Raw genomic sequence first — 11,204 nt, forward strand, 5'->3', positions numbered from 1 at the left:
AATTAATAATAAATAAACTTTAAATAAAGCAATGCTAAATTTTCGTTTGTTTGTTAGATAAAACACATATGTTCGTCTGTGTTCAGCCAATATAACATTATGTATTTTAGCAAATTGAAAAATTAGGTTAATTAAAGTTCATAATAAAATTTAAAAAAAAAAATTAAACGGAAGGAAAAAAGAAAAAGAAACTTTCATGTTTTTTTTTTTATTTTTCTTTTATAGATATCGATGTTGCTATGGTCACATGGTTGGTTGAATTATATGGTGTGATAATTAGTAATTTCCATGTTTCGTCTCAATGCTGAATCCGTGGTGACAAATTCACATCTTAATGCTGATATTAATGATAAGCAATTGCAACAATCGAAATATTCCACAAAAATTTTGCAACAAGCACGTATCATAATTTTTTTTCCATCTTTAAAAGGTATATTTATAAATTTTTTCTTTTTTTATTTATTCATTTTTCACTATTTCATTTTTATTCAATAATTTATGCAAAATTATCGTAATTTATGAAAAAATTAAAGTACAAATTTGCAAATATTTCGTAGATACTTGATCAAAATTAATAATTTATTAAATTATCGTGGAATAATTAGCTTAAGAAATGGGATGAATTTAAATTATATAATTTTAATACTAAATAAGATTATAAATTATTCGTGAAAACTATGCAGTAAAATTATAAAATATATATTGCATTACATAATAGAAATAATTTCGGACAATTAAATTTTTACCAAATTTTCAATTGTAACTTTTTTTTCTTAATTTCTCGGTAATTAGCACTAATAATTTCCCAATTATATCAAATAATTTCAATTTTAAAAATAATAATTAAAAATTTAAAAACTATTTTTTTTTACTTTTTTCTTTTCTTTTTTTTTATCAGAATTTGAACGAGAATATCGAGCATTAGTGAAAGATGTTGCAATTGATATACAACATTATGCGTTACAACTTGGTATTGATGTGGAATTTGTGGAACCAGTTACAGATAGCTTGGATATGGAAACATTTGAAGCTGTCCTTAATGTATTCTCAAAGTGTACTTCATTTCTTATGGTTCGTATTATAGTATTTTAAATTTGTTAAAAATCTTTTAAATTTTCCTGTATTAAGTTTTGAATTATTTAAATGAATTTATTAATTCAATATTTTAAGTGCTTCCTGGGTGATCAATACGGGAAATGTATTCTACCAAAGAAAATTTCAATCGAAAAATTTCAAATAATTCAAGCAGCATTTTCAGAAACAAGCAATGGTATGTTTTGAGATGTAATTTGAATTTTGTAATTTCAAATAATATGATGGATTTTGAATGCATAAGGAATATTATGTTTCAATTTAAACAATCCAAAAAATTGGTGATAAAAGTTAAATTTTTTTTTTTCGACAATTACAAATTTATTTGAATAGCAAAATAGATAAGTCTTTTGTCTTTTTTTTTTTTACAGAAATTGAGCTTTTTTATCGGTATTATAAACAATGTGAAGAAATGGAATCAATGGATTATAAGCTCTTAGATGAGCCAATTAATTTAGCTGATCGAAATATGCTTACATCTATTTTACAACAAGCTGCTGTAAAAGGTTTTTTTTTTTTTTTGAAAAAAGTTTTTCCTCCCTTCTTTTTTTTTCTCCCACTTTTTTTTTTTTGTTTAATTAATTTCCAAATATTTGTTTGGAAATTTTTTAAATCAAAAGAAAATAACAATTATCATTTGTTACTTTTAAATGAATAGCTGATTGATTGTTTTTACTCAAAAAGATAACAATAATAAATGATTTTTTTTTCTTTAGATATCACAAGATGATAACAATCAGGAACAACAACTGGAAGTACAACAACAAAATCTTTTCCCATCTGCTGCAGAACAAATTACTCAAATAGCATTAATTGAACCAAACAAAGTTTTGTTTTGTCTCCGGAGTACAGCAGGTTTTTAATTGGTTAATTAAAACATAACAAGTTTTTAATTGATTAATTATTTTTCAAACGAAAAAAGAATAACTTTATTAAAAATTGAAATTAACTTTAATATTTTATAATAGATATACAAACGACAAATATCGATGATACAAAACAGGCTGATTTTGGGAATGAAAAAGACATGAAAAATTGAAGCATTGAAAGAAACTGTTCGCTTAAGTAAAGCATCAATAATTTCACTAAATATGGAATCAGTTGGAAGACAATGTACGGATGGGCGAAATAATAATAATTATATTAAATGGTTTATACGAGAGGTTACATTTACTTTCCTTTTCTTTTATTTTTTTGCATCGAAAAAAAAATGGAATTTAAATTTGAAATACTGAGAAATAAAAAAAAGAGAAAAAAAATAAAGCTTTAAAATTAAATTAGTATTTATAATATAATATAATAAAATTAATTGTACTTGAAAATTTAAAAATATTCATTTAAAAAGAAAAAGATTGAATAGTTTCATGAAATTGTTTCAAAATTTTATAAAATTATTATTTCCTTTTTATTTTACAAAAATTTTTTAATTTTTTTTTCTATTTTTTTATTTGTGTAAATTATTTGTTTACTTTATTGTTTATCTTTTGGTTACATTTGCTTGCTAATTATATTTACAGGTAACAGATCATTTGCAAAATTTCATTTCCTCATTAAGTATGCCAACAAAACCGTTGAATGATGAATATTCTGTAGCAAAAGCTGAAAATGATGTACATTTGGCATTTGCTGAACGACAACAACCAAAGAAATGGCTAATCAGGGAGAATATCGATAAGATGTTTGATATTTGGATCAATAAAAGCAAAGGATACTTTCATATTTTAGGGGATGAAATTTCTGGCAAAACAGCTCTTCTATGCCAATTGTATGGTGTATTAATTAACAAAGGTCGTTGTGTTATCATTAGGTACGAACTTTTTTCTTTTTTTTTTTTTTTCTTGCATTAAACAATTATATACTTTATGCAATTTAAAATTTTTTTTTTTAAATTTATTAATTCAATATTAAAATTTTTAGGTTTATTAATTTAACATCTGCATCAGAATATGCGCATGAATTATGGCATGGAATATGCATGACATTATGTACTCTAACAGGTCAAGATACCGAACCATTGATAAGATCATTTCATTTATCATCAACACTTGCAATATTCAAATCATTGTTGGAAAAATTAAATCGACCAGTATTTGTGCTAATTGATGATGCTAATTTGATCAAATATGGACAAGTGATGAGTAATTTAGACCGACAATTCCGGAAATGTTTAGCAAATCTTGTTTTAATATGTACAACAAATCATCCAATAACAATACCATTTATGCATCATGAACCAATCCTGTTTGAATTACCGGATTTTACAACCGATGATATCATGGAATATGTTAAATTAAATATCGATGATAATACATTGAATAAGCAACAAATAGATGAAATCCAGAAAATTGTACGTTTTTTTTTGTTCTTTTATTTTTTGATTTAAAAAATTCCATTTTTCAAATGTAGTTTCAATTTTTCAGCTTAAATTTATTATAATTAATTAAAAGATTGATAAAACTTATGTTTAACATTGATTTTAGGTTAAAGCCAATAACAATAACATTATTATTGCTCAATTATTACTCAAACAAATTACTGATGGAACTAATCGTTCACTTGTTGGTGATATTGATGAGCGCTTTTGTCATATTGAAAATGATAATGGTGTTTTATTTGTACAAATCTTTGCGCAACTTTTAATTGTTACACCACATGGGCTTACTACTTTGGAAATTTTGGATGCATTAACGGCAAGTGGTGAATTGAATGCTGAAATTATCGCGAATTCATCATTATCATTACGACTTCATTCAGTTATTGATAAACTGGGTTTACAAATTATTTTTTTTTTTTGTTTCGATCATTTTTCTCTTTACATTTTTTCCATTCATTTTATTTGTCACATGCAGTGGAACGGTTAAACCGATCAATTGTCAACTACAATTTTTGACAATTAAAATTGGAATTTTCCGATCAACATGTCACATATTTCTTAAGCTTTGAAAAATATCTCAATTCATAGTATTTTTTTCTTTAAATATTATTTGTTAAAGTAAAATTTAGGATGCCTTATTGTTGAATTTGTATATGGAAATCGTCTTGTTTACAAATGGAGTCATTTATTTATTATAAATATAGCTCGTCGTCGTTATTTAACTAATCAGGTTTATTTTGTATTTAAAAAAAAAAAAAACTTGACCCAGGGAATTTTAATTAGTTAAAAAAATCAATTCAGGAAATTTTAATTAGCTAAAAAAATTGAACTGTTTGGAAAGAAATTTTTTTTTCTTTCAAAGTTTGTTGGTTTGTTTAGTAATGGAGCTTCCATTTAATGTCATTAGCAACTAGAATGATTATATCATTTGCTAATTTAACAATTCTACTTTGATTATCATCTATTTGCATCATTTTTTTCCAAATGTTGTCGATTAAAAAATTAAATTAAATGTTTTAGGTCATTTAAATTTAAATTTAAAATATATTTAAAGGATAATATACACACATATATATCCTTATTCTAGAGAGAAGTGATAAAAACTCATGGATTAATTGCGCATTTATTTGCTGATGTTGACAGTACCCATTCGATTTGTTCATTACTACCTTCACCAAATGAAATTCCAGCATTTCCGCGACCATTGAAACTAGATGATGGTACGGTAAACTTACGTAAAGTACGCAATTTATGGTATCATCTACTCTATACTGGTAAATTATTTCAATTTCTTTCCAAAAGCTTAAAAGCATTACTTTTAACAATGTGTTTTTTTTTCTGCTTAAATAGAATTTGAAAACTAATTTGAAATTTGAAAACTAGAATTTGAAAACCTTGTTGTAAACTATAATTGAAAATTATCAATGAATATTTTCAAATTTTTGATAAAAGTTATCGAAATTAAATTAGGTAATATGGATGAATTGAAAGGATTTGCTCTTTGTCATTTCGAATATGTTGAAGCATACATTCGTGCATGCGGAATTTTCCAATTCTTAAGTGTTTATGAAGAATGTTGCATGCAAGTATTGCATCATGATATACAGGTATTCTTACAACCGCAATAAATTATGATTTTTGACAAATTATTAGCTTAACAATAATTAGCTATTAGCTTATCATATATATTAATGGATGAACTATGTTAATTGTTTCCTTGCTAATATCAGAAAGTATTTTAAATAATTCGTTCAAATATTTCAAATTAAAAATTCAAATAAAAAGAAGAAACAAAAAAAAAAGAAAAAAGATTTCAAATTCCAATTATTCTATTGATATATGAATATTAAATCATTGATTGAGCAATCATTTAAAAAGAAATTAATAGAAAGCAAAGAATTGATCGAATGAGAAGATGGGAAAAAAAAAACTCGAGATAAAATGACACATTACTATAAGCTCAGAGTTGACTTATAAACTTAAATTACTAGTGATCTAGTCTAACAATAATAGTCATATATTATCCTATAATCTAATCTTACTAATTTATCATTATTATTAATAATTACTCGTCCTGTTATTAAAATTTTTTATTAATTTTTATCGAAATCTTTTAGCTGAACATATTCTACTATATTTTATAGGCTAAATTTGATATTTACAATGAGAAAGAACAAAAAAAAAAAGTTTATTATTTTGTTTTATATATTTTATTTAAGGTGTTATTTCAACAAGTTATATTTCCATCGTTAAATACAATTACACGTGATCCTAATCAATTGGCTGCTGAACTGATTAATAGATTACAATATACACGAGGTTAGGAGCTAATTAATTTATAATTGGAATTGTTATTATTACTATTATTAACTATTATTATTGTTATTATCATTAAAAGAAGTATTTCTTTAGTAAATATACTGCAGTAATTAAATTGAATAATTAAATAAATAATAAAATATAAATGTTTGTTTTTTGTGTACATTTTGTAGCAACAAACAGTCAATTTTTGAATGTACTGGTTGAGCAAGCTATGTTATGGGTTGACAGATATCATGATCAACCGTTATTAGTACCGTTAACATGTTGGATACCACCAAAAAAAGTTGAGCGGGTACGTTAATTTGAAAATGTAAATAATTCATAATACTATAATACTAATTATATATACTAACTATATACTAACTATAATACTAATACTAACTATAATACTAATTAAGATTTCCATAAAATTAAGAATAATTAATTTTGTTCGAATTTCATTTTTATAAAAAAAAAATCATTTTCATAGAAATTTTAAGATTTTATCATTTACACTACCAGAATGGCGTTCATCATATACAATTATGCAACCAACATATAATCATCAACATTTACTAATTGCTGGAAATGAATCAACAATTGGTTTAGTGTATATGTATCATATTACATCGCAATTATTAATTCGTACATTTAAGGGTATGTTGATTTTTTCTTTTTTTTTTTAAACTTTATTGATTACATGGTCAAGAAGGAATGAATATATCGAAATTAAATTCATATAAATTAATTCACTTTTATTTTTTCTCTTCCTCAAATGATTGCAAAGAAATGAATACTTCAGAATTAAGCATTTATTATTATTTGTTATTTCAATTTAGTAGAAAATGTCGAAATGTCGCATTTTAATCAATTTTGATATATTTTAGGTTAGTAAAAAGGTTCGGTTTTTATTAATATTTTAGGTTATGAAAACGAGGAAAAAAAATGTTAGGTTAGTAGAAAGGAAAAAAAAAAGACTCGAAATTATTATTTCAGGTCATGAAAGACGTATCACATCAATATCTGCTAGCAGTAATGGAGCATTTTTGTAACAACATCAACAGATTCTACTGTTAGAATATGGAATTTTTCAACGGTAATGTTGCATCATTGATAAGTAGCAAATTAGCTTTTTTTTTTAAATCGGCTTGGTTTTTTTAAATTTTTTTTTTGCCAAAAAAAAAGAAATATTATTATAATTTTCCGGACAGATTAATGCTGCATAATTTATCGGAAATAATGCTAGTCTTTTTTTTTTCCTCCCCCCCCCCCCCCCCCCCCAATTAACTCCTTTAGTTAACAAAATTGCTATGTACAAAAGCAGTAATTAAATTTGATTTGATATGAACAATTATTTCAAATCATATCAAGCAATAATAATTACAGGATGAGGCAACACATGTGTTAAAACCACATAAAGGTCGAGTGATTTGCTCATTGATAACTTCTGATTGCAAATATGTTATCACTGGTGGTAGTGATGCATGTGCCAATGTGAGCATTTTCATAAATCATTTAAATGCTACAATGTGATAATTTCAATTTCAAACCATTAAATGTTTAATTGAAAATATTACTAAAAAAAAAAAGAAAAAAAATTTCAGGTAATATCGGTGGAAAATTGGGAAGTTGTAAAATCTTTCAAAGATCATACAGGAACTGTTGTATCATTAGCGCTTGCATCAAATGATGAATTTTTGGTTACCGGTATGTAAGACTTATAAAAAAACTTTGAAATATAAATCATTAATGAATTATGCATCGGTATTGATTGCTAATTTCAGGATCTGGCGAATTTGTCGTTATTGTATGGAATTTATCAACCGGTGAATTAGCTGTTCGATTACCTGGTCTTATGGCACCGGTATCATGCATGACAATGACTAGGTAAAACTTTCAGATTTCTTTAATATCATTTCTTCGTCCTTTTTTCTTTTTTTTTTTTGTCTTGATGAAATAACATCGACTTGCTTATCTTATGCTTATTCAATCGTAATTTTTAAGATAAATTAAACCTTTCATTTCTTTAGCAACGATGCATTTGTGGTAGTTGCTTGTGAAGATGAAACATTAAAAGTATTCGGAACAGTATCCGGTCAAAAATTACATGAATTATCCGGTCATGATGGAAAAATTGTTTCAATGGTTGCAGCATATGATGATTGCCAACTTTTCGCTGGAACATTTGCAAAGATTTATGTTTTTGATATACATAGCAGGAAACTTTTGGATATCCTGAATTGTATCAATAGACAACCGGTTACATCACTTAAAGTATCATTTTGCATTCAGCTATTTTAATTTATTTTTAAATATCAGTAAAATAAATTGCATAATCAAATTACTCACAAGGATTTGATTATATTTTAATCATTTAAAAATTCCTAATTTCGAAATTTAGATTTTTCAAATTTCACAATATTTTTATTTTTCTTTTCCTTTTTTTTAAGGAAATTATTTAGATTACGAGTGATAATTACTTCTTACTATCAGCATGTGGTAATCGAATCAGTATTTGGAATATTCAAAGTCAGCGTCATGAAATAAGTGCCAACAAAGAAAAAAGTTATTTGATAATTTTGATTTTGATAAAAAAGTTATTTGATAAAAGGTTCTTTTCAAAGAAAAAGATTATTTTAATGACAAACAAGCAATACCTGATAATAAAAACAGGAAGCCTATTTATCGAACCTTTATTAATGTAAACTAGTAATTACCCGTTAATTTTAAATGATTCGCTAAAAAAAAGTCAAAATTTTTTTTGATTTTATAGAATTTTGTAGAAACTGTAACCGATGTATGTATGTCACCTGATGAGAAAAGTGCTGCTTGTTCAACAAGTGATGGTTTTGTGGCATTATGGGATTTAGAAATATGTCATTGTATTCGTACAGTTCGTTTTACAAAATAATTTGTAAAAAAAAATAAAGGAAAAGTTTAAAATAATTTGATGAAATCTAAACTTTTTAATTTTTTTTTCACTAACCACTTTAAAAAAAACGATATGAATGATAGTGTAATACATGAAGCCAAAAATTTCCAAATACTTTTCTTAAAATTTATTTAAAATTCAAATCCATAAAAAGTGAAGCAGAAAGGAAAGAACGAAATCAATTATGATGCTATTTTTCAGATGATTCAACAACGATCCGTACCAGTATTTCGTGTAAAATTTTCCATCAATTCTATTTTCTTGCTAAGTGGTGATGCCGAAGGTCAAATTAATATTTGGAATTCAAGTAATGGAAAATTAAGACGAATCGTTAATGTATGTTTATCCATGTCTATATCTCATCTATTGTACTGCTATACTTTTCATATAAACTTTGTTTGAAGTATTTTTTCTTCATTAAGATTTTTAAAATTTTATTTAGAAAATGTTAAAATTGCCTTGGAAAGACAAGTTTAAAATCCACAAATAATTAGTAAATTAAACTAACATTTAAAAAAAAAATTGAGGATTTATAATTACTTTAGAAAGAAATTGAAATATAACTTGAATTATTGATGAAGATCTTCTTTATATAATTTTTTTTTTTTCCTTTTATAGCATCATAGCAAAGCCATAGAATCAATCTTTTGCTTATCTGATGGTGAACGAATATTATCAGTTGATCAGTCTAACACTGTACTGATATGGAATTTATTCGGTGCTGATGAAACATTCCAAGCGGATCGAATCCTTGCATTTACCGGTATTCAAGCACCAGTTTTCATGCCACCAAACAATACCTATTTAATTGGATATTTTCCAAGCAATAAAAAAGAGTAACTTTTTCATTTTTCTTTCCGTTTTTATATTTTAAGGATGAAACGAAATTCGAAAGAATTTCGTTTATTTATGTTTTGTATGTGCTAATGAAATAAACCAATGAACAGTGAAAATTTTTATTTAAAAAAAAAAAAGTGAGAGGAATCTCTTTTTTTTTTTGAAAATACAAAAAATTTTATTGCAAAGTTAAAAAAAAAAAAAAAGTAACGGTGGAACTGTCGTCCGTAATTGTTAGAAATAAGAGTGCACGATATTTTATCTACTTTTATTGATGACATTATCGTATAACGAACGGATCATATATGGTTGTATTTTGGTCTTCAAAAAACTTTGTCAACGGTCAACTCATTTGTCAGCTAAAAATAGGATCAATGTAAAAAATTATTGCTATTTCATTGTTGCTTCAAATAATAATTGTTTGAGCAAGTGAAAACTTCCATGAAATGGATTAATTAAAAGTGCAAAACTGCAGAAAATACTAGAAGGAATATGAAGTAATTTTGATAAATAAAAAAATAAAAAAAATTTGTTCCTAATTTAAGAGCTTGGAAAAAGAAAAATAAACAAAAAACTTTTTATCAGATTGAAGATATGGTCAATTGAGGATGAAAGTGTTATAATGAAAGCGGAAATTGGTCATAACGATGAAATAACATGTTTTAATACCTCATCAAAAGGTACTTTACTTGTAACCGGTTCAGCTGATTTATCCTTAAAACTTTGGCAAACCAATACTGGCCTCCTTATGCAGGTAATGATAATCATATATTTTTATCATTACAGTAATTATCTCTTAATTCTCATTAACTCTTTGTAATTATAAGAAGTAAGATATAATTAAATCGAAAATATCTTGCTTATAATTGAGCAAATATAATATAATATTCATAAAAAACGTAATTATGCCTGTTGCTATCAATCATTTAATCAATAACTTTTGATCTCTTCAATGGATACTTATAAATAAGAAATAAAAGAAAAAAGAAAAACGAAATTGACAACAATGATATGATATAATTATGACATTGATAAAGACTATCATTTACTCAATCAATAATTTTTGATCTTTTCAATTTATATTTACTTATACTATTAATAAAAAACGAAAAAAAAAAAACACGACAAAATAATTACAACAATGACATAATTACGACATTGATGAAGTTTGGATGTTTAAAGAAACAAATAATTTTTATTTTTTTTTTCCACAAAGTTTAAATTAACTGGGTTGAGGGAGGGTGGGAGGAAGAAAAAAAAAAAAAAAAAAGGAATACAAATGACAAAATGTCACATGATACAGTAATAAATTGTCATCATGTCAATTGTTCATAACATTTACAATTTTAATCAATCAATCATTTATAGGTACTTGTTGGACATGAAGAAACAGTAATGTGTTGTGCTATCGCAGACAATGAAAATATAATTATTAGTGGTGCGAAAGATTCACAAATTATTATTTGGGCAACATCAACCGGAAATTCTCTTCTTTCATTGAAAACGGAATCAGCTATAACAGCATTAGCTTTTAATGCTGATGGAGCTATTATTCTTTCAGGTTACATAAGCAATTTTGGACAAAAAAAAAAATTAATTAAAATCTTTATCAAATTTCAAATGAACGATTAAATATGATTTTTCACTATGTAATTTTTTTTTTTTTTT

At 25.1% G+C, this 11,204-nt stretch overlaps 1 protein-coding gene across 1 annotated transcript in view; it reads left to right on the plus strand.

The window, feature by feature from the left end:
* Positions 1 to 1,014: 1,014 nt before the first annotated feature.
* The window catches only part of LOAG_18250 (CBR-QUI-1 protein), a gene marked incomplete at both ends in the record, with an annotated part of 11,556 nt that continues 1,366 nt past the window's right edge, over positions 1,015 to 11,204 (plus strand). Inside the window, 24 exons of the mRNA XM_020450914.1 lie at positions 1,015 to 1,071; positions 1,171 to 1,270; positions 1,464 to 1,591; positions 1,809 to 1,947; positions 2,134 to 2,255; positions 2,610 to 2,899; positions 3,010 to 3,439; positions 3,573 to 3,861; positions 4,096 to 4,196; positions 4,554 to 4,740; positions 4,937 to 5,073; positions 5,686 to 5,785; positions 5,959 to 6,080; positions 6,268 to 6,375; positions 7,154 to 7,261; positions 7,372 to 7,474; positions 7,552 to 7,654; positions 7,798 to 8,041; positions 8,230 to 8,332; positions 8,551 to 8,660; positions 8,901 to 9,035; positions 9,318 to 9,535; positions 10,122 to 10,290; positions 10,905 to 11,097. Of these exons, the coding sequence (XP_020305357.1) occupies positions 1,015 to 1,071; positions 1,171 to 1,270; positions 1,464 to 1,591; positions 1,809 to 1,947; positions 2,134 to 2,255; positions 2,610 to 2,899; positions 3,010 to 3,439; positions 3,573 to 3,861; positions 4,096 to 4,196; positions 4,554 to 4,740; positions 4,937 to 5,073; positions 5,686 to 5,785; positions 5,959 to 6,080; positions 6,268 to 6,375; positions 7,154 to 7,261; positions 7,372 to 7,474; positions 7,552 to 7,654; positions 7,798 to 8,041; positions 8,230 to 8,332; positions 8,551 to 8,660; positions 8,901 to 9,035; positions 9,318 to 9,535; positions 10,122 to 10,290; positions 10,905 to 11,097 (3,796 nt within the window). The remainder of the gene's footprint in view (positions 1,072 to 1,170; positions 1,271 to 1,463; positions 1,592 to 1,808; positions 1,948 to 2,133; positions 2,256 to 2,609; positions 2,900 to 3,009; positions 3,440 to 3,572; positions 3,862 to 4,095; positions 4,197 to 4,553; positions 4,741 to 4,936; positions 5,074 to 5,685; positions 5,786 to 5,958; positions 6,081 to 6,267; positions 6,376 to 7,153; positions 7,262 to 7,371; positions 7,475 to 7,551; positions 7,655 to 7,797; positions 8,042 to 8,229; positions 8,333 to 8,550; positions 8,661 to 8,900; positions 9,036 to 9,317; positions 9,536 to 10,121; positions 10,291 to 10,904; positions 11,098 to 11,204) is intronic.

Source organism: Loa loa (assembly GCF_000183805.2).
Source record: "Loa loa unplaced genomic scaffold supercont3.238, whole genome shotgun sequence".
Lineage (NCBI taxonomy): Eukaryota > Metazoa > Nematoda > Chromadorea > Rhabditida > Onchocercidae > Loa > Loa loa.